This window comes from Myxine glutinosa, chromosome 1 (genome assembly GCF_964187855.1).
Source record: "Myxine glutinosa chromosome 1, kmMyxGlut1.1, whole genome shotgun sequence".
NCBI lineage: Eukaryota > Metazoa > Chordata > Myxini > Myxiniformes > Myxinidae > Myxine > Myxine glutinosa.
Window position 1 is genome coordinate 328,115,745 of NC_136261.1, and position 23,666 is coordinate 328,139,410.

The 23,666-nt window shown below is 42.0% G+C and overlaps 2 protein-coding genes across 7 annotated transcripts in view; one reads left to right on the forward strand and one right to left on the reverse strand.

The window, feature by feature from the left end:
• The first annotated feature begins 1,109 nt into the window (after positions 1 to 1,109).
• Positions 1,110 to 5,889, forward strand: WDR83OS (WD repeat domain 83 opposite strand). Its single transcript, XM_068097158.2, has 4 exons — positions 1,110 to 1,521; positions 5,040 to 5,145; positions 5,280 to 5,377; positions 5,593 to 5,889. Exons 1-4 carry the CDS (start codon positions 1,472 to 1,474, stop codon positions 5,657 to 5,659), a joined length of 321 nt encoding a protein of 106 aa, XP_067953259.1. The 5' UTR covers positions 1,110 to 1,471; the 3' UTR covers positions 5,660 to 5,889.
• A 46-nt stretch (positions 5,890 to 5,935) lies between these two features.
• Positions 5,936 to 23,666, reverse strand: part of MTAP (methylthioadenosine phosphorylase) — a 70,028-nt gene continuing 52,297 nt past the window's right edge. For all 6 annotated transcript variants that reach the window (XM_078769732.1, XM_078769733.1, XM_078769730.1 and 3 more), the window contains 7 exons: positions 21,712 to 21,798; positions 19,100 to 19,158; positions 18,224 to 18,391; positions 12,632 to 12,734; positions 12,243 to 12,482; positions 8,976 to 9,098; positions 5,936 to 6,395 (listed from right to left, as the gene is read on the reverse strand). In XM_078769732.1, coding sequence (XP_078625858.1) covers positions 6,357 to 6,395; positions 8,976 to 9,098; positions 12,243 to 12,482; positions 12,632 to 12,734; positions 18,224 to 18,391; positions 19,100 to 19,158; positions 21,712 to 21,798 — 819 coding nt within the window. In that variant the 3' untranslated portion in view covers positions 5,936 to 6,356. The remainder of the gene's footprint in view (positions 6,396 to 8,975; positions 9,099 to 12,242; positions 12,483 to 12,631; positions 12,735 to 18,223; positions 18,392 to 19,099; positions 19,159 to 21,711; positions 21,799 to 23,666) is intronic.

A 23,666-nucleotide genomic window follows, 5' to 3' on the forward strand; every position in this document is an offset into this window, starting at 1 on the left:
ACTCCACCCATAATATAACTAACCACACACAAAATAATTCCATCCACAATGTAATTAACTGCACCCACAAGAGAACTAACTCCACCCATGATATAACTAATTCCACCCATGATATAACTAACTCCACCCATGATATAACTAACTCCACCTACAATATAACTAACTCCACCCACAATATAACTAACCACCCACAATATTACTAACTCAACCCAAACAATAATTCCTTCCACAATGTAACTCCACCCATAATATAACTAACCACACACAAAATAATTCCATCCACAATGTAATTAACTGCACCCACAAGAGAACTAACTCCACCCATGATATAACTAATTCCACCCATGATATAACTAACTCCACCCATGATATAACTAACTCCACCTACAATATAACTAACTCCACCCACAATATGACTAACTCCACCCACAATATAACTAACTGCACCCATGATATAACTAACCACCCACAGTATACCTCACTCCACTCACGATATAATTAACTCCTCCCATGATATAACTAACTCCACCCATGATATAACTGACTCCACCCACAACATAAATAACTGCACCCACAATATTACTAACTCCACCCACAATATTTACTAACTCCGCTCACAATATAACTAACTCCACCCACGATATAACTAACTCCACCCACAATATAACTAACTCCACCCACAATATAACTAACTAACCAGAAGCAGCCTCGTTTGTGCAAGACGGTCCTAAACTTTTTGAAAGCGTGTGGGAGACCTATATAGTTCTATGGATGTCCCATCGGCCTCGTTTTCAATACTTTTAGTATTATTATTATTACATTTTTTATTTTTTTTTGCAACACAGTGATGTTCAGGCGCGTGGCGTGTATAGAGCCTAACGGCTCTGAAAACGCCATAAAACCCAAAATAAGAAGATATAACTAACTCCGCCCACGATTTCCTTGTCAAAACATGGAAGGTTCGTGAGACGGAAGAGTCCACCCGCAATGTAACGTTTAACAACATGCACCTCATCTTTACACACATTAAAGATTCTGGTATCGTTTTCGGTTTTTTCACTTGATGAACATAAAACGTTTCATCGAATAATCCGCAAATTCCTCTCAGCAGATTCCTGACTAAAAAAAATCCATTTCTGCTGTGGCGGAGAAATTCAGGGGAGGTGAAACACCTTGTAAAGGCGATTTCATAATCGTAAACCCCTTGGGCTAAGTGAATATATAATTTTGAATTCGTCATCTGTAATGAAATAATCCTGAGAAATAAAAATGTTTTTGACGTTTGAGTCCTTTATAAATGAGGAGGTGCGACGTCTATAAACAACAACTGTCATCGCGTCACGCCAGCCTCGGCTGGAAGAGGAAACCAGAGAAAGAGGAACAAAATAGAAGGCATAGGGGGGAAACAGAGGAGGTGAGGGAATATAAAGAGGAGGAATAGGAATAAGACCCCGCCATAGCGACCGCCTCGATGTCTTCGAACAACAGCTCTGACCCTCACCGGCCCAGCAAGATCCAGAGGTGAGACCACACCGTCTTCACAAGAGCGTACGTACTTTGTGGAAGAGCACGACGTTCGGCTAATGCGATATGTCACCACATTTCTCAATTTCACATGTCTTATTGACCCCAAAGTATTAATCACTGGTACGATTATTCACAGTTTTGTACTCCAGGGTTCACAGCTCAAAGGGGAATGCACTCCGCTCCGCTATTCCTTCTGAGTTCTGTTTTTGCCAACGCAGCATTTAATGCCCTCATTTGGAATCTTGGAGATGTCACTGTTTTGGATACAAGATCGAGGCTCACCAAAGAGTAAGCACTTTGACAATGAACAAACAGGTAGAGGAAGAGATGTAACATCAACCTGCAGGTGAGGGAGTGAGGTTAGTGTGGTGGATCAGGGATGACGTGAAATGGTGGTGCACCATCGGCTTCCTCTTCTTCTTTCATGGACAAGGCTGTGGGGTAGCATCATTGGCTGAGGGCGTGGCCGTGCTGCTCATGGCCCTCTGCTGGTCAGGGTGGGAATTTGTAATTTGCCCAGGGTGTTGGTGATGTGATAGCTCGCCTACTCTTCGCGAAGGAGACCGTGGGATCTTTAACGTACACCAACTAATGCCAGCAGACATGACACCTGTTTGAAGGCACACATTGATGAATCACCCTTCCTGTAAAACACCAGGGTCGGGATTCGAACCTAGGCGAGACAGCTTAGAAACAAGTGTGCACACCTCGAGACCATCCGGCCAACCCACCGTCCGCCTGAAACCATGCAGAGAACAGTGGGATTGAAGAGCGTCAGGAAGGGCAGTCTACAAACAAGCGAAAATGGGAACAAAAGAGTTGAGTTGTGCAGGAAGCTTTCATTTTGGGAGTCTTAACCAGCCGGGTTTACTGGAACTGGAAGGCATGCATCCTGGAGTTGTTGGGGAGGATTGAAGGACTGAGAGAGCAGAGAGTGTTGAAATATAAAGGCCATAAATCTACCTGTGATGTGAAGGCAACGGGGCTTGTACTTTGGCCTCATTGAGGGATTATGCTAATATTTTTGTGAGCTTTTTATTCCACAGATTCGAGGAGAGGCATGTTATGATGTGCCAGCCCACAGGGGAGAGTAGAACTCCGTTGAGCTACAGCCGGAGGTCTTGTAGGCCGAAAATTCAAGGAATGCCTTGGAATGCTTGAGGATCCCCAATCTGCAGATAGCTTTGGCATGTGGTTGGGCCACAAGTCATGGCTGAAAAGTTCAAGAGACCGACTCTCTTGCTATTGCTGACCAAGGAAATAGAGAGGTGCGTTTTCTTGACAATCCTTCCTGGAGTGACAGGGTATTAGTTTGTCAGGTTTGAAACGCATTATAAAAGAAATAGCCCCGAGCGGCCTGACCGTCATTTCTTGAGGGAGGTTGTAGTTCAGACTTCTGCTGATTTGGGAAAACCCCCTTAGGAGACCCTCTGGGAGGTGAAAAATCTAAGAGAGAGCGATCCTGCGGACCATCAAGTAGAAGGGTTTTATCGGGTTTTAGAGCAATCGGTTGGTAAATAAGGGACGAGTAGGGATCCAAAGTTTCAGGGGGTAACTCCTCCCCTCCCCTCCCTGCCCTGGGAGCCCCCATGATCCAAAATCGAAAAATCAAAGCCCATGCTCTTGTGGGGGCTACTGTCTTGTATTCATGTGTCAAGTTTCAGAATAATCAGCTCGGTGATGAGGGAGGGGTAGAAATAGCAAAAAGATAATGGACGTACAGACATCCGGACATCACAGCTCATTTGAGAAGTTAATCTCTTCAAGAAGAGATGTTTCTCCAAATCTGGAATTTATTCCGTCGAATGCATTCCATGATTTGGAGATTGATGTAGTTAGTTTGTCTGCTCTGGAAAGCTCAGGTGAGAAAGACAGTCATATAGATACTGGGTATGATGAGGACTGGGTGAGATAGATTGGGTAGATGTGTTTTTTAAAATTAACCACAGGGAAAAGAAACACCACAAACAAACAAACAAACAAATATGTTGTGCATAGCACAATACTTGTGAAGTCCTGAAAAGAAGTTGTTGGCCTATGTGCACCTCAAATACTTAGTGGTTGAATTCAGTGACCAGATATGCAAATCCTCTTCAAATTTCAAGTCAATCAGATGAAAATTGGTGGTCGTGACTTGAATTGTTGTAAATTTACAAAAGGAAACAGTTGACACATCGTCTAACCTTGGAGCAGTCAAAATGGGTACAGGAATGTGCTGGGATTGGGTTGGGTGACTGAGCATGACAAATATAGAATCACTTTCCACTTTCTCATGGGAGCCATCTTGGAAAAACCAAAAAACTTTGCACCTCTATATCTCCGAAAGCACTGCATAGAAAACTAGAGAGGTTCCATGGAACCTGAACTCAACTGGTCTATATCAATATGGTTAGAATATGCATAATAGAACCACAAACTACATAGTTTATATGTGCTAAAAATATGATGAAAATTGACTTTTCAATATGGCCGCCCTGCCACGCCCAAATGCAATCCCAGACTAGTTTATGTCTTAAAGATGCTGCATAACAAATTTCATCAAATGTAATCAATATTTGTGACTTTTAGAGCGTAGACATCGTTTACAGATGACAGACAGACAGATGGCGGACACTGGGTGTCGACAAAAACTCAGCTGGACATAGTCCAGTTGAGTTAAAAATTGAGACATAGCTCATTGTAAAGAACTCTCCATGGGGAATAATGTATGTTAATGATGATGTCATAGGTGCCTCCATTATGACGTCATAATTAGACAAGTACAAAACTTCATCGATGAAGATAATTTCTTGAGCGTCATCTAGGGATAAATTCTGGGAGAAAAAATATAACTATGACTACATCGGTCACGTGGTTCGGCCGCCATATTTGTTTTTAACACAAAAGCCTTAAAAACCACAAAAAAAACACGACTGGGCGAAGGTCTGCAATATCCGATTGCTTTTTCTTGTTTTTTTTTTGGATTGATTATGGCACTTTCTTGACATTCAACTGCTAATATTATGGTCCCTGGAGACTTTACTGTCCATCACAAAGAATGGATAGTCCACTGTAACAGCACAGATGCTCCTGGTGACAGTGCATTAAACTTCTTTATCGAGTTACTGAAAACTTCTTGATCTTCTGAAAGAAAAAAGGTATCTTCTTGATCTGTTTTTTTGCTCAAATCCTGGGAGTTTTCTGCAAAGATGCTGCCCCTGCTAGAAAGCTCTGATCATGTCAACATCAAAGTTCAGGTTTCTTACTCCTCCCTATCAACTGTTGTTCATCCTGCCCATCAAACTGTCTTGCAATGAAGCAAAGCTGACCGGGATGGCTTTCATTCTTTTCTTGCCGACATTCACTGGAACTCAATCCTCTGTCGCAACCCCTCTGAAGCTGCCGTTACCGAGTGGGTCCGTGCTGACATTGACCTCTTTATCCCTTCTCAGACCTACCAAGTGAAACCACACTTTCAGCCAGAACTGACAAAGTCATGATATGTGGGTTGACTGTGATGTCTGTATTTGCAGGTACAAACCTCCGTCGTCAGAAACGAATCAATCACTGGAGGACCCAACACCAGACTACATGAATCTTTTGGGCATGATATTCAGCATGTGTGGGCTTATGTTGAAGGTGCGATGTCCTTAAAACCTTATTATCTATCAAGGCATTGTAGAATAAAAATAAATCGCTTATTTTGCATTGTACAATGTTTCAGAAATAAAATCGAGATCAGTTGCGAAATAAAACTTCCCCCTTCTGGACAGCTCAAGTGGTGTGCCTGGGTGGCCGTGTACTGCTCTTTCATCAGTTTTGCCAATTCTCGCAGTTCTGAAGACACCAAACAAATGATGAGCAGCTTTATGTGAGTTCACCGGTGTTTTTATACTTTCTCTCTTACAGCTTTCTGGTTTTAATCACAAGTAGTATCTATCACTACAGATTTGTAATGCCATATTTTGGATGTTTCCTCTTGCCAAAGTGAAAATTGCAAAAGGAAAGCTGTGATGTTTCAAAACTACTAACAAGTATAAACCATTACTTATTTTAATAATTAAGCACCCACTGTTCTGTCTACAGGTTGTCTATTTCAGCTGTTGTGATGTCATATCTACAAAACCCTCAGCCAATGACCACACCTTGGTGACCCTGCTTTGCCACACCAGAATTATCAGTTAGTCCAGAGGCGGCCTGGCAGAACTGCGGCCGTGGAACTTTGATGCATTTGGCTACGACGTTGCTGCCGTTCGGACCGAAGCAAATACAGGCCGTTTCCAAATGGCAGATATGGAGGATAAACGTTTTGCTCATGAAGAACAGATATTCTCAATAACTATGCGGTACTTTTTTAGTACCGAATAAATGTTTATTACTTTATCATGTCAAATGCTTCATTTGAGACCACACCACGTTAAACAATATGGAGATGTTACGTGCAGTTTTAATTATCGCAGAAGTTTACAAAAACACATCCATGTTATGTGGGGGTCAAGCCAAACGACAGGAAGTACTTTTGCCCAGAGAAAGTACATTTCGACAGAATCCCACAAACGTTGAATGCTACCACTGTAAATCGCATGCTCAGTTTGTTTCTGGTCCAACGACACGAGTATGGACAATGGATACCTTTTGGTTTGAGGCACTCAATGTATGTAAAACATCGTTTCAAAAAGAACATACTTCCTTTTTATTAATTAACTCGACTGCATCACTCGAAGCACAAATAAATGCGCTGCACACTTTTTAAATTTTGGTCACCAGTCATTTTTGCAGCAAATGAACCTACTCTGCTTCGTACTCGCTTTCTTCCGTTCTACGTGCACGTCGTATTCTGCAGTTGCTGCTCAGTCATCTGGGTGCATCACTGCTGTTTTTGTCAGGGCCTAAACACACAAAGTCATTCGCATAATTTACAAATAAATGAATGTTTTTTTCAGTTAGTGCATCTTAACATATTTTAGTTTGTGCATCATACCATTTATTTCCTTCTTTTGGAGGGAAAAAGGCATTACAATATGTTTATAAGCTGAACCAACATCAAATCTGCCCAAGACAAAACTTCAAAATCAGAACAATTTTCTAACAACCTACAACAACAATAATAATTTTTGTACAACAAATCCCAGACTCTCCTTTAAAAAAGAAAAAAAAAAATTATTGCGCAATACTGGGATTATCCCAAATGGATGTCACTTACAGCATACACAATGGTAACAGTTAAAGTTTGTATTATGTGGAATAATTTATTTTCAAGGTGACAGAGTCCAATCTCCAGTTGTGCCCGTACCTTTGTCTGTCATGCTCTTTTCGCTGGGACGTCAATACAGCATTACATCTAGCGCTAGGCTAGACGGATGTACACGTCATCCCAGCGTCCAGCATTCAACCCATCCCGTCGCTTTGCTGATATGATGGCAGTTGAACAACATAACCCATATATCTGACTCTTTCTGATATCTGTAGGCGACGGGCCAAATGCCAGATGCAAGGCATTGGGATGACGGATTCAGTAAGATGGAGGTGTAGTCGTCAGAAGTTCTTACGTCTGGGACGTCATTACAGCATTACGTATAGCGCTAGGCTAGGTCTTGATGGTGCGGTATATTATTCATGACTCAATGAGAATTGCCATTTGCAACACTTGCAACAAAACAACAACAGGCATTTTAAGGCTATTTTCCCTGCTAGAGTGGGGGTTAGCCTTGTGGGCCCCATGTAGTCAGGGCCCTTAGGGATATTTTGGGCCCGTTTGGTTCAAATTCTTCCAAAAGCACCAAATTTGGCCCAGGTGTTTCCCATGCCATACTCTTTCGATTTTTGATGGGCGCCAAGACGGGCGCCCTCCCCCCCCCCGGGGGGCCCATATTGGCGAAATACTAAATGGCCGCCACCCGGATTAGAGGAAAATCAGTTAAATAACCAAAAGGGTTGGAATCATGTATGATACAACTTTTCAGGGGTTTTCGAGGTCGAGGAATCCAATTATGATGTTATTTTGATGATTTGAGGTCAAGGTCAACCCTCAAGGTCATCTTAAAGGTCATTTGAGTCAAACATGTCGGTTTTTGAGTTTTTTGTCTTTACGTGAGGTTCACCATTTTATGTTTCTGGGTTGGGTAATCGAATTCTGACCTTATTTTTGACAATTAGAGGAAATATTTACATGTCTATTTCCTAATTTTCAGGCATATGCAGTTCATCAGTCTAATTACAAAGGTATGGATTTTGATGTTTTATGAACTGTATGCCATATCCTTGTGTTTAATTTTTGTGCGATCATGATCCGGGTTCATGTATACATGTCATAAATATGACGTCATAGGTCATGTGACCTGGCGGCCATATTGGATTTTATGAAAACCTTAAAAATGGATCCCTGCCTTCATTTTTCGATCGATTCATTTTGAACTTTGACCACCTATAGTCGCCATGTGATTGGATGCACATCCTAATTATGACGTCATAGGTCAGGTGACATGGCGGGATGGACCGGTATGGTCCCCGGATCATACTGCCCTTGGCGCCCGTCAAAAATTGAAAGAGTATGGCATGGGCAACATCTGCGCCAAATTTGATGCTTTTGGAAGAATTTGAACCAAAATATCCCTAAGGGCCCTGACTAATGAGAATCTTCTGCCATCATATCATTTGCAACACTTAAATAAATAAATAAAACCGAACGTCTCATCCCTGGGAACATAAAACAAATTCATAATATTGTTAGTTGGCAAATAAGTGTGCGTATTACTAAGATTAATGCTGGGTTGGTAGAACTAAACAAAATGATTTTGGAATAAAAAAAACTTTCAAATATTGACTGTCAAACTATTATTGTACTGTAACATACAGGTAGTAGACAAAAAAAAAAAATGGAAACACCAATGTGAAGTCACTTAATAGGGTGTTGGGCCACCACGTGCGGCCAGTACAGCCTGTATGCATCGTGGCATAGAGTCCACTAGCATCTGGAATTCTGCAGGAGGGATGCGCAAAGTCAATCAACTCACACCTTGTTTGATGGAGATGGAAAATGCTGTCTCAGGCATCATTCCAGAATATCGTATAAATGCTCGATTGGGTTCAGATCTGATGACTGAGAAGGTCATGGCATATGGATAACATCAGCATCATGCTCACCAAACCATTGGGCAACCACACGTGCTCTGTGGATGGGGGCATTTAGGGGTCTCCTCTTGCAGCCACACGAGCCATAATTATAGACAACCAGGCTTGTGCAGCATTTTTATTCATGACCCGAAGCATGCTGGGATGTTATTTGCTAAATTAACACATGGGCCACACATGTGGAAGATGTTTCTTAGTGTCCCTCATTTACCCAGATGTTTCCATTTTGCTGTCCACTACCTGTACACAAGATGTGTTGTTCAAATACTTAGCAAAGAGACGGGTTCAGTGCTAGTCAAAAAGAAAACAGAAGTCTTATTTTCCAAGTGCATCCTGACCTGCATGCTCTGACGACAATGGTCCCATTCCATGGCAGCAAGACATGGAACAACTTGCCGAATGAGTTTTGTTGTTTTTATAGAGTTATCTTTCAATGTTGTCATCACATGTTCCACATTCACCTGTGCACAGTAACAAGAACATAAAGGCAAGGCATAGTTTAAACATTGTACAACAGCACATATCCACATAAGAAAAGGGACATTCATCAGTTTCCATTGCATCTGCTCCACCCCTCGTGTATATCTTGCTCCAGTTGGAAACTGGCATTATGGGAAAAAATATGCAGCTAAGTGAAATTGATGCGATTGTGGTTTTGATTTAAAAAAAAGATGTAATCAACTGGTGCCTGGGGAATACCAAAGACCGACAACTTTTTTGGCCTTGTGCTGGCACCAACCCAACGTAATATTATTTGTTTCATAAATGTTCACAGACAGTTAGTTTACTGGCCATTGTAGTAAGCCAGAAAAAATAATACAACTGGCCATGTCTTTAGATTAGGCATGTGGAACCCCTGGCCCACAGGCCAGATACGGCGTACGGCATGTTTTGATCTGGCCTGCGTGGCTATTTTGTTCAGTATTTTAAGTAGCCATCCTGTAGGAAGAGCTGGCAGGACAACAAAGAGGTATGCAGACTTGCCTCAGCTGTCTAGGATGGGTTGAAACCTCAACCCATCTATAAAATGCCATCCTGGTGTTTCGCATGCAGGACGGTTCCTCAATGTGTCGGCCCTTGCATGGGCATTAAACTGGGTGTCCCATTTGCTAGCATTAGTTGGTGGATGTTAAAGGCCTCAAAGCGAAGGGCGAGCTATCTGCAGTCAATTACAGATTCCTGCACTTGCAGTCAAGTATCCTGTGCCGGAATTGCGACCCATCCAGATTGTACCACCCAGCAGCCTAACCAATGAAACTATATATTATATTATAAAAAGAGGTAAAACAAGTGAATATTTTGGTTTTTTTTAGATGAATGAACAGGATTATAAATAATTAAATTGATATTTGTGGGAATATTACATGCCCAGACCAGGAATCGAACCCAGGTCCTCTGGAAAACAGTACCAGTGCTCTGCCATCTGAGCTATCTCGGCAACCCTGACTCAGCATGCAATTTTCCCCACACATATGATTGCCACTCTCTTTCCGTCAATTTTCATTTTCGTCAAATTTCCTTTGATCATCCTCGATATATCTCTACAACTTGGAGTCCACCTGTAGTCAATTAAATTGATTGGACATGATTTAGAAAGAAACACGCCTTTCTATATAAGGTCCCACAGTTGACAGTACATGTCAGAGCAGAAACTCTACCATGAAGAACAAGGAACTGTCCGTAGAACTCCGAGACAGAATTGTGAGGAGGCATAGATCTGGGAACGGGTATAAAACAATTTATAGTGTTGAAAGTTCCCAAGAGTACAGTGAGCTCCATCATTAGGAAATGGTATGGAACGACTCAGACTCTTCCCAGAGCTCGCCGTTCAACCAAACTGAGCAACTGGGCAAGAAGGACCTTTGTCAGGGAGGTAACTGGAAATCGAGCACAGCTAATCACCCATCTAACGCCATCCCTACCATGAAGCATGGTGCTGGCAGCATCATACTATGGGGATGCCTTTCAGCGACAGGGACTGGGAGACTTGTAAGGACAGAGGGAGGAATGATTGGAGGCAAATACAGGCAATTCCTTGAGGAGAACTCGCTTCAGAGTGCAAAAGACCTTAGACTGTGCTGAAGATTTATGTTCCAACAGGACAATGAACCCAAGCATACAGCCAAAGCAACACTGGAATGGCTTCAAAACATGAACGTGAAAGTCCTTGAGTGGCCCAGCCAAAGTCCAGACTTCAATCCTATTGAGAATCTGTGGAAAGACTTGATTGCTGTTCACTGACACTCCCCATCCAACCTGACAGAGCTTGAGCAAATATGCAAGGAAGAATGGGAGAAACTCCCCAAATCCAGATATGCAAATCTAATACAGACATACCCAAGAAGATTCAAAGCTGTAATCACTGCCAAAGGCACTTCGATGAAGTATTGACTTATTGGGAGTTGAATACTTATGTAAATTGGATATTTCATTTTAAATTATTTTGTTTAAAAAATAGAAAAACAATTTTTCGCTTTCACATTATGGGCTATTGGGTGTTAGTCCGTGGGCTGAGTAGGGTTTACATGCACCCCCCCCCCCCCCCACAACTTAACTTCCCGGGTATGTCCATGTACCCCCCCCCCCCCCTACCCTAGGGGTTAGGAAAAACCATGTTAACAGAAAAAACTCATTCCCTCATAGTTTGACCTCTGGTGACCTCATTAGTGACCTCATTTGCATATAACACATCATTGTAAAGAGTGTCCCAGGACAAACATTTTGAGGGGTCATATGCAACCATAGGATGACTAGGTAAAAAGCTATGGCCATTTGAATTTCGCCTACCCCTAATTTTCGGAAATCACTGACACAGGGGGGGTAACATCAAAATATGCGTGGGAGGTACCTTGGGAATGAGTTTTTTTTCTGTTAACATGGTTTTTCCTAACCCCTAGGGTGGGGGGTACATGGACATACCCGGGAAGTTAAGTTGTGGGGGTGGTGCATGTAAACCCTACTCAGCCCACGGACTATGTAGATCAGTGACAGAAACAAATCTCAATCCATTTTAAATTCAGGCTGAAACAACAAAATGTGAATACTTTCTGAAGGCACTGTACACTGCTATATGACCTTTTCCATAGAATTGAACAACACATTTTGGCATATTTTACAAGTCTGATTGATAACAATAAATCACCAAAAAAACAGCTTATTAACTCAATGAGTGACAGTGTTGAGATACCCTATACATAACAGTGTGTATGGAAGTTGCCGCTTAATGTTGAAATGGCTCACTCGATTTATGTCATCCAGTAGTGCCACCCACAAGAATGCCACGACTTCATCAAACAGTGGATGCTTCAAGAAACGTCTACTTTTGACAATGTAGAAAGGAATAAATGGACGAGTTGGAAGTAAATTTGAATGCTGTAAACAGAATTGGCAACTATTGTTCAGTTATGCCAACAGGGTTTGGTGACGATGCATGAAGTGGCAAGAGTGAGATCGGAAACAGACAAACAGATAGAGTCCTTTTATTTATATAATATAAAAAGATTTTAAAAATATAAACACATGGGAACCCAGAAGCATAGAGTTAAAAAGCCAGCATCTGAAGAATAATTGTCGGTCATTAGCTTCGTGAAGTTACGAGAACGCACCGGGCCTTCATCCGTCTTCCAGCAGTCATAATCGGTTGCCATTGCGACAGAACAATAGCAGAGGCCAAGCTCCATAGCCAGAACCACCTCAGGAATGAGTGTCATGTTGACAAGATCGCATCCCCAAGAACGATACAATTTGCTTTCAGCACGAGAAGAAAAACGTGGTCCTTCAATTGTTACCACGGTACCACAGTCGTGGAAGCGCAAAGAAAGTTCTTTCGCTGCAGCAATCATCACCTGCGCGCACACATATCTGGATCAAACAGCATGCCAAGGGTCCACATACTCGAGGAATCTGCACTCAACCCCAGCCACAACATGGATCTATGTCAAAACCCTGCATTTGGTCTTGGTTTTCAATGGTAATCCAGACGGGTCTGATGTACCTGCCGCATTTGGTTGCAGAATGGATCTGCCATGGGAATGTGGCAAACCCCTTGAGGGCTCCCTCCTTCCCCATCATAAAATGACTGCTTCCGTTTGGTCGTTCTGCCAGAAGGGAAGCCTACAATTCAGATCTCTCACAGACATGTTAAACTTGTGGTGCAAAAACATTACATATAATGTGAAAATGTAATCCAAGAGTCCAATTTCAATTTTTCTCATTCCTCAAAACAATAACATTCCCAAATGCATGGAAGACAATTATGTTAAAGGGTTTTGATAGCCCTGAACCAATCAATCTGCTATGCTTCAATTACCACACATTTAAGCCTCAATTGTCAGCAAATCTACACCATCTTCCCACTCTAAATTTCTCTGAAAGCTTTTTGCAGTTATCTGCATTATCAGACAACATTTGTGTAGAAATATTACGAAACAGGAAAGATGCCTTAAAATAGATGTGCCATTCAAAAGGTTTGAGGAGCAACTCCAGAATAGTCCAAGACATGCCAATATTTTATATTTATTTCAATGTAGTGACCCTCGACTTAAAATGCACTGGTTTCATTTGTTCTTTAATCCATCTTTGAAGTTTGTCCTAGATGCTGCAAATTCTGCAAACCCCACCCAGCTCTTCCTTTCCACAAGTATATATTTTGCATAAATAAATAAAAAGCAACTTTATAATGAGCAAAATAAATAAATAAAAAACGGCTAAAGGGTATGCGGTCCCCAAAACCGTTTGAACACTCAAACTCCATCATAGCTTTTCCACAAAGAAAAACAATTTATTTGGAGGAACAGTGAAAATGCTGATAAAAACAAGTGAATCCTCTTGGATTGCGCTGAGGTTTGGGCTTGGAATTTCTAGGAGGAAGTATAATTTGTATGCAATGAAAGTACATGTAATATGGGATCGAGTAAGATCGAGTAAGCTTCACCAGTGCGCGTGCGCGAATTTACGTCACGTCGGCAGCGAGAAGGCGTTCCCCAACACGAACCAATCAGGAACTGCCACGCCCACTTATATGATCTCCGAATTCCTGTGACAGGAATTAGCGTTACACTGGCTGGAAGTCAATCGCTAAAGGCGCTTCCTCAGCGCCAATAAAATCAAACGGAATACCAAATACTGCATTGGAGTCATCAGAAGGAACCCAAAGTAAAGAGTAAAGATGGAGTCATCAGGAGGAACCTGGATAGGATTCAGCCACTACAACATAACCCTCAAACCCATCCAGGCGCAGCCAAGTGAACCTTACAGAAAACTTTCTGCAAGAATTCACTTCTCCTTAAGGGGCTGTCACACCTTGACGATTTTGCCAGCGTATGCCGACGTATCAAAATTTATCTAAAACGCTGGCACACGTCGAACTATCGATGTTTTTTTCAGTTTTGGGCGTATAATAGCGTATTCATAACGAGTTGGACGTATGCATAACGTATTAGTAACGTACACAGAATGTTTCGATAACTTATAGGTAACTTATACCAACGAATGCTTAGCGTGTTGTCGGCGTTCACAACTTATGCCCAACGATAGTCTAACGTATGCATAGCGCACGGCAGCGTATCGCCGACGATCACTTGGCGTAGCCTATATAAGGCTGCCGCCGACGATTCAAATCATAACCGCACTAGACATCGAAGTGTCAACATGCCGAAGAAAACTTCGAAGAATGCTGCCAAGAAGTCTCCTGGCCGTGGCCGTGGACGCAAGGAGGATCCATCATCATCCACACCCTCCCCATCACGCTCACCCTCTGACGGAGAGGATGCTGGTTCCAACGCCTCTCGGGCATCGTCGGTGTCATCGATAGCTGCGTCCGTGGCCTCCACCTCCTCTCCGCCAACCCTTGCGAAGAAGAGGGCCAAGAAGACAGTTTTGTCTTGATGGGGCAGCTCATGTGCGATTTCCTTTGCGAGAACGCCATCCTCTGGGACATCAAGAAGACTGACTAACGGAGGGTGGACAAGAAGGCAAAGCGCTGGGAGGATCAAGCCAAGGCCATGGGGAAGACTGTCGAGCACCTTCAAGGGTGGTTCAAGTCCCTGCGAGACACCCACACCCGTCTCGACAAGAAGAAGAGCGGTGACGGCGCCCCGGAAATGACAGAGAGGGAGCAGTGGGTTTGTGTTTATCTTTATTATCTTTATGTTATAAGTATGGTCATTACCTTCGATCATAACTAAAAACGAAACTGCTGTTAATTTTTATATAGAAAGTTATATAAATATATATATCTATATCTATATATATATCTATATCTATATCTATATATATATATAAGGAAGGGAATCACCGACTCCCTTTGGGTCCATATAAATATATATGTTTATTCATACACTTTGAAAAAGGTATAATAATATAATGTACAGTCAATACAAACGTATTACAAAGTAACAAGAACATTTTTTATTTGTTGAATTGTACATGTATATTGCAAAGTGCATAATTGAAAAAAAGCTTTTTATACGATGTTCATTTCAAGAGGAATCTTACTGTCTTTATTGCCTGAACTGTCTTTATTGCCTGAACAATGCAGTAATACACATATCTAAATCATCCTATCTTGCCACGGATCTGCACCAGCTGGGGAGTTAACCCAGTGCTTGAGGAGATTCCTCTGTTTCTTTCCGTCCTTGGAGGCAGTGTTGGGGCCAGTAGCTGTCTGTGTATCCTCCAAGTGATGTCCCTCTCACCATGCTCCTGGAACAAGGTCGCGGTTCTCATTCTCTGCCTGGTCAAGCTGCTGGTTCTGTAGTCCTGGGTACCTGGAATTGGAATTTGATTTTATTTACTTATAAAGCGCACCTATAATAAAAACATATATTCTAATGCGCTGTAAAATAAAAAGTAATATAATGATACATATAACATTTAAGGTAAATCATATAATGTTTATAAGCATAGGCTAAAAGTTAAATTGCATTGTATACTGTATAATATATGCTATGTAAACATGAATTACCTGGTCATGAGGTTGTGCAGGATCAAGCATGCTTTGACAATGAGCTTGACAGTGGAGGGGTGATGCTGCATGGCCTTGCCGGATCCTCCATCTCTCGGATGACATGGACATCTGCTCACCATGGAGTCTGGAACACTGACGGGTTCCTCCTGTGAACCCCATTTATACCAATTCCCCTAAACGCTGCCAATGCGCCATTATACGGTAGCTGTAACGTTCAGTAAGTTCTGTGGTCGTCCGGAAGACGTCAAATACGTCTACATACGTCAATATGCGTTGGAGATACGTTACACATAGGTTCAAAGCATGTTACTCATAGGTTAGAAATAAGTTTCGGGTACGCTAGACATTATCTCGACGTATTTTGACATGCAAGTAACGTGTGTCGACGTGTGTCAACGATCGCCTAACGTGCCTACAACTTATGGCCAGCGTATGCGGAACGTGTGAGTCATACGCTGGATACGTCGATAAATTTTGTGCATGCACAAAATTTGTCGACAAGCTCGGCGTACTACGACGTATGCCAGCGTGCTTCAGCGTGCTCTTAACGTATAGGAAACTTACCCATAACGTATTAGATGTGTGCCAGCGTTTTAGATAAATTTTGATACGTCGGCATACGCTGGCTAAATCGTCAAGGTGTGACAGCCCCTTTAGCTTCGACGGATAAAGAAAGAGAGAAATAAAGAAAAAGCAAGGAATTGAATGAATAAAGAGCAATGTGAAAAAAGAAAGAAGTGCGAAAGGAACAAAGATGTCGGGAAGAACCCAGATAGATACAGTCGTTGCCAAAAATATTGGCACCCTTGCACCTTTTTCAAATAACTCACAATTTTCTCTAAAAAGAAGTTTAAATTGACAAAAGTATTTGGTGTCCACAATTCTTTATTTCACTGTTAATATTACAGAACCTTTGTTTTTTATTCAGAACTTAATATATCCTTTTAAATCGGAAGATGAAAATAAATGGCATTGACAAAATTATTGACACCCGAGACTTAATATTTGGTAGCACACACAGTCTTTGGACAAAATAACTGCAGTCAAGCACTTCCTATAGCCATGAATGAGGTTCCTACACCTCTCTACTGGAAGTTTGGCCCACTCTTCTTGTGCAAACTGCTCCAGTTCTCCCAGATTTGAAGGGTGCCTTCTCCCAACTGCTGTTTTCAGATCTCCCCACAGATGTCCAATGGGATTTAGATCTGGACTCATTGCTGGCCACTTCAGAACAGTCCGTTTTGTCTTGAACCATTCCTGGGTGCTTTTTGAAGTGTGTTTGGGGTCATTGTCCTGCTGCAAAACCCATGACCTTCGACGGAGACCCAGCTTTCTGACACTGGGTTGAACATTGCGCTTCAAAATGCCTTTGTAATCTCCTGATTTTATGATGTCATGCACATATTCAAGGCACCCAGTGCCAGAGGCAGCACAGCAACCCCAAAACATCACTGAACCTCCTCCATGTTTGACTGTAGGTAAGGTATTCTTTTCTTTGAAGGCTTCATTTTATTTTCTGTAAACATAGAGATGATGTGCTTTACCAAAAAGCTCTAATTCGGTCTCATCTGTCCACAGGACATTCTCACAGAAGTATTTTGGCTTGTTCAGGTGTGTTTTGGCAAATCCAGTCGGGCTTTCTTATGTCTCTGTCTCTGTCTCTCTCTCTGTCTCTGTCTCTCTCTCTCACAGCAGTGGGCTCTTACCATACTTAACCCTTTCATCGAGTTGGCGACGGATGCTACAAGTTGAAACTGTCGTACCTTGTGTCTGAATCTGTTTGGTAGTTGATCGAGGTGCTTTCTCCACCATTCGAACAATCCTTCGTTGCAATCTTCGATCAAGTTTTCCCTTGCGGCCACGTCCAGAGAGTTTAGTAACAGTGCTATGGGCCTTAAACTTCCTGATAACATTGCGTATGGTGGACACAGGAACATCAAGGTCTCTGTAGATGGACTTTTAGCCTTGAGATTGTCCATGCTTGACTACAATCCTGTGTCTGACCTCCTCAGACAATTCTCTGGTTTTCTTTCTTTTCTCCATGCGCATTGCGGTACACACAGTGACACAAAACAGCAGAATGACTCCTTAACTCTATTCAAACTGGTTAAATGAGTGATTTTTATATTGCAGGCACCTGCAACTCACCACAGGCGAGTTCCATTCTAAAGTAAAGGAGAATAAACTACTTGAAATCTAATTATTTCTAACAACTTCTAAAAGGTGTCAATAATATTGTCCAGGCCATTTTAGGATTTTGGTGTGAAGTAAGCTAAGAGTGCGTAATTTTTTCAGATTTTTTTGTTTTGTTCCACTGCAAACCAAATAACTACATGTGAGGATACCAAAAGATTTGAAATTTCAACAATTTTCTGGAAGAAATGGTGCATTATTTGAAAAAATTGGAAGGGTGCCAATATTTTTGGCCACGACTGTAGATTTCAGCAGTTACTTCCCAAACTTATGCTAGTCATGTGGCCACACACCTCCTTACTTGAGTGCTTACATTCTTATTTTTAGTAAGTGACAGGGTGAGATTTGTGCATACAATAATTGCTGGCAAAATTGATGAATATATACTGTTGGATAGCTTGACAAGGTTGCATAAGGACGCCATACCGATCGATGAATTGATCAACAATGACTAGATCTCCAGGGCGGATGTCCTCCTTCAGGGATCCACAGGCAGTGGAAGCAAGCACATGTGTACAACCCTCATCATGTAGTGCCCTGATGTTGGCACGGTAGTTCACATTGGATGGCATGATAGTGTGCTTCCTGCCATGACTGAGATACAAAAAGTCACTTTAAGTACAATATATGCTTCACTGAGAACGAAATACTCGTACAAACATCTCGTCATATATATACTCTTACGAAACTTGATATCGTACTACGGACTGAAACATTGCTCGCTGAGACACGGACAAAGGTCTTGCCGAATTGCCCACATCTGGAGGAGGGAGAGAGGATGAGAGGGAGGAAGAGGAAAATGGATAAGGGGAGGGGAGAGGGAGTGGGCCAAGGGAGGGGAGGGGGAGTGGGCCAAGGGAGGGGAGGGGGAGTGGGCCAAGGGAGGGGAGGGGGAATGGGCCAAGGGAGGAGAGAGGGAAGGGGAGAGGGTTGAGGCGGAGGGGTAAAGGGGGAGAGGGGGGAAGGGGAGTGGGGCAAGGAGTTGACAATGGGGGAGGAGTGCGGAGAGGTAGGAGGGGAGAGGTGAAGGGGTGCAGACAAATGTTTTAGTAATATAGAGCATGCAGTCATTCTTCCTTCCACATGTGGTAGGAAAGGGTGGAAAGGGGGTTACACCTCAACATTTGCACTGGCGACAGTTATGTACTACTCATTTAATGAAACGAAGGCAATATTTTTGATCAAACCCTCATACAATAATGCAATTGTATTTTTTTTTAAATCCATAAACAAGCAAAATATATCGCATTAAGGATGAAATACTTTACGAAATGCAGCTCATATTGGACCATTATATCTTACCGAGCGAGCAGTACACAATCCACACCATCAATTTTACCCAAGACGAGTGCATCAGAAGGCTGTGAAAGGGAGATGAATAAAAACGAAACCATTAAGTAGTACATGAAACGTGGGACACATACAAGAGTGTGATCGTATTTCGGAACTTAAAAGCATTTTGTCGATTTTCTATGAAGACAAAACAAATTATTGGGATTCTCAAGGGATTAACACCAAAATATGCAAAACCTAGTAGTATCACATTGGGTTTATCCTTGAAGGTGAAAAACAAAATATCAATCCATATTATGGGTGAACCAGTTTCAATTGCACCTCGAACTCATTAATTTCACATGGAAAAAAACAACAACTAGATAGCTTTTTCATCAAGTACAGTGGAACCTTGACTTACGAGTGCACCAACTTACGAGTTTTCCGAGATACGAGCCGTCGCTCGGGCGGTTTATTGCTTTGAGATGCGAGCCGAGATCCGAGTTACGAGCTTACGCCACCCGCCACCAGGTGGGTTCCGGTCACGTGGTTATCTTGCCGTGCAAGTACAGTATCTCTGCCGTATATCGCTGCTGTTGTGTTTTCGCATATTGGTTATTTTGGAGCTTACGCCAGCCGCCACCAGGTGGGTTCCGGTCACGTGGTTATCTTGCCATGCAAGTACAGTATCTCTGCCGTATATCGCTGCTGTTGTGTTTTCGCATGTTGGTTATTTTGGAGCTTACGCCAGCCGCCACCAGGTGGGTTCCGGTCACGTGGTTATCTTGCCGTGCAAGTACAGTATCTCTGCCGTATATGGCTGCTGTTGTGTTTTCGCATTTTGGTTATTTTGGAAAATTTCTTAGTTTTAACAATGGGTCCTAAGAAATTGAGTGCCAAGGGCAGTGCTGAGAAGAAGAAGAGGATGATGTGCTTGGCTATAAAACACGCAATCGTCGAACAACATGAGCGAGGTGTGCGTGTTGTCGACTTGGCGAGGCAGATGTGAAGGCAGCTGAAGATTTTATTATAACTTTTGCCGAACTGATAGAAGCCGAACGATACATCCCCCAGCAAATCTTCAACTGTGACGAGACAGGGCTCTTCTGGAAAAAGATGCCGAGGAGGACGTATATAACGGCAGAGGAGAAGAGCATGCCAGGCCACAACTTGTTCAGAGTGCCGGCGATAGCTCGCCTTCTCTTTGTGGAAGACACGGTGAGATCCTTAACATCCAACAACTAATGGGACGCAAACGGGGCGCCCAGTTTAGCGGTACACACATTGATGAATCACCCTGCCTGTGAAACACCGACATGACAGGTTATAGCTGGGTCAGGATTCAAACCCAGGCTGGACAGTTTAGAGTCAAGTGTGCGTACCTCCAGTCCAGGCCATCCTGCCAACTTGTATGCTGCATACAGGTGAAATATAAAGCGCGAGATTTTTTTATATATACTGCATATTTAAAAAAAAATTGGTGTGGTTTTTGGCGGGCTGGAACGGATTAATAGCATTTCAATGCATTGTAATGGGGAAATTTGATTTGAGAAACGAGCAAATTGAGTTACGAGCTCGGTCACAGAACGAATTAAACTCGTAAGTCAAGGTTCTACTGTATATAATTCACTTGAAATAAAATAATGATTTTAACGGTCGTATTAAAAAATTCCAGAAGTCTAGTGCTTTTGGTGGTGTCTTATACACCACCTTATTTAACATGTCGAAGTACGACTAAACTGAAAGATTTTGAAAGTGGAAAAACGTCGATTTGTGTTCTACACTGTTCAAGTATATAATTAAATTGAAATAAAATAAAGGCTTTAAAGGTTGAACAAAAAAAAAAGTTTGGAACCTTTCCGCTGTAGATGCAGCGTCTTATACACCACCTAATTTAACATGTCGAAGTACTGCTAAACGGAAAGGTTTTGAAAGTGGCAAAGTGGCGATTTGTGTTCTACAGTGTTCAAGCATATAATTAATTGAAATAAAAAGGAAGGCTTTAAAGGTTGAACAAAAAAAAATAGTTTGGAAGTTTACCACTACAGATGCAGCGTCTTATACACCACCGTATTCAACACGTTACATTAGTTATTCGTGCCTGTTTGTGTCCTTTAAGACGTCATTAAAAACTGTTGGTTTCCTGTTTAGAATGATTTTCAATTTTGTTTAACTGCAAGACAGATCCAGTAAAAAAAAAAAAAAAAAAAAGCTCAATCCTCTCTTCGCATGTGTGATCGGAACTTATTCAGAGCCAAAATACTGCTAAACTACAGGTTCGTTTTCTGATTCATGTTCCGATTTGTGTTCAAATATAACATTCAAGTGAAATCACGTTGTTCATCAATCATAAACTGACTTTGTAGATGGAAGGACAGACAGACAGTGAATCAATTGCTTAACCCCGCTTTTCGCTACGCATGCGGCAGGACAGGGATTTGAATCCAGGCTAGACACCTTTGAGGTGAATACACATTGCTATCCTGCTATCCCTAAAGAAGCCGTTGAAAGGTCACCTCAAACATAAATAATCAAGTCGATTTTTACAATATATTCAAATTGTTTACAATGCAACAAAATAAAGTAGTTGTGTTTTCTACAAAGCAAAACAAGCATCTTCACAAATAGAAGATAAAAAGCACCTTGCCAAAAGGAGTTTCCACAAACTTTTCTTGTCGATTTTTCAAGATGTCTAGAGAGTCAAGCCCAGTGCCACCAATTATTCCAATCTGCAGAATAAAGGTGAAACAATAACAGTTATTTAAACAGAGTTGTTTGATAAGTGCAGAACTGATCTCAAAAAAAAGTTGCACCATTGGTTTTTAAGCTAGAATCTATTTTTCCTACGACTTCTGTAATTTTATCAAGATACATCATTATAAAATGTATTGTACAAAGTTTGTTCAGTCATTCTTTCGACGTTGATCAGAAATTTGATAGAAATTAGCTAAGTGCTCAAACACAGGTCAAAAATGAACAAGACACTGGTAATAGTCATGGGTTCAATGGGGAGGGTCTCATAAAACGTGCAGGCAAAACAAATAACACCACTTTGATCAAACATATATATGCAAATGATTAATCCTGACTTGTATGTGCATCACCCAATAGATAAAGAGGACATGAACTGCCTCTGCAGCGCCAAAGATCGATTGAGCTTTAACAGCACAGTACAATGGATTGTTTTTTTATATACAAACGAAGAGTATGAAGTGTTTGTTCAAGGGTTTCAAAAAAATTAAAACTTCCTAAAATGGTCATGAAGGAAACACCATCTGGAGACCTTTGGTGTCTGAGTGGTCCAGGTGCAAAAGCCAGATTTTGAACTGAACTGTAGAATACTAGAATAAAGTGCAGTGAGGTGCGTAATATGAAGTGGGGGGATTTCAACGGTCACTATGCCAATTGGCTGGGTGTTGGTGCCTCATGACCCAATCATGGCATTGTGGCGAATGACTTCTGTGACTCTATGGTCCTCAGCTAATCAGTGCACTTTCCAACCCAGATTTCTCCCAGTGGCACATTCTCAATTATGGACTTCGTAATGATGAATTTTTCTTCCACAGGTCTCCTGTTCCTCCTCTGCTCCAATAGGTTCATCTGATCATGTACTTGTGAGAGTCATATCTCTGGCTATTGTCAGAGACCTGCTTCAGTGCTGTGGAGTCTGGCAGTACAACCACACTGACTGGCAGGGACAGCAAGCTGGTCTTTCGTGTCAAGGCTGGTCCTTCATTTCCACCTCTCCGGAAATTAATACTGCCTGGGAATCCTTCCACAAAGCTTGCTTTTCCTTGTGTACAGTTTTATAGCATCTTATCTGCCGTTATCATACCCCTCTTGCCCCTGGTACACAGAATCCTGTGGTGAGGAAGTTGCCTTCATGCAACATGCCTTCTCGTCCAAGAAGGCAAATACGAATGAAGGCAAGCCAAAGTCCACCATCAACCCCTTCTGGTGAAACTCCCTAAATCCAGGTTCACTGCTCACTTTCACTCATTTGTTTCTCTTTTCCTCCCACCTGTGGAACCAACTTCCACATTTTCTTCAATCGCATTCTTCCCTCCAGGTCTTCAAGACAGCTGTACACCTCTATCTCAGATCATCCCCAATCCAAAAGCATAATCTTTTCTACCCCTGTTAATGGGCTTCACTATCTTAATGAAAGTACACCTGCACGGGGTGGTCTGAGTCAAAGCTCTGGTATGGTGATTACACCAACTCACATATATGTAACAGGTGGTTTGCCATTAGCTTGCCCAGTAGTCAGTTATGGCGGGAATTTTTAATTTGATCAGGGTGCCAGGGATAGCTCGCCTACTCTTCGCGGAAGAGACCATGGGATCTAATGCTAGCAGAGGACGGCACACGTCCCTGCCTGCAAAACAAGATGAAAACATGGATAGATTGATAGATAAATATATAAATAGACAAACAAGATAGATTTTAAAAAAACATAGATCAACAGATAAATAAGATATATAGATAGATAGATAGATAAACAAGCATTCCGAGTATTGCGCTGCAATACATGTCCCCTACCGGCAGTGTGTCGTCCAGAAAACTGTTGGGGAAATTACCAAAGTTCAAAGTGCCA

Bases quoted from the DNA above. Each gene is read 5' to 3' on its own strand.
- WDR83OS (XM_068097158.2), top strand. From the start codon at position 1,472: ATGTCTTCGAACAACAGCTCTGACCCTCACCGGCCCAGCAAGATCCAG. The intron at 5,146-5,279 runs GTGCGATGTCCT...CCTTCTGGACAG, and splicing joins TGTGTGGGCTTATGTTGAAG to CTCAAGTGGTGTGCCTGGGT. The intron at 5,378-5,592 runs GTGAGTTCACCG...TTCTGTCTACAG, and splicing joins CAAATGATGAGCAGCTTTAT to GTTGTCTATTTCAGCTGTTG.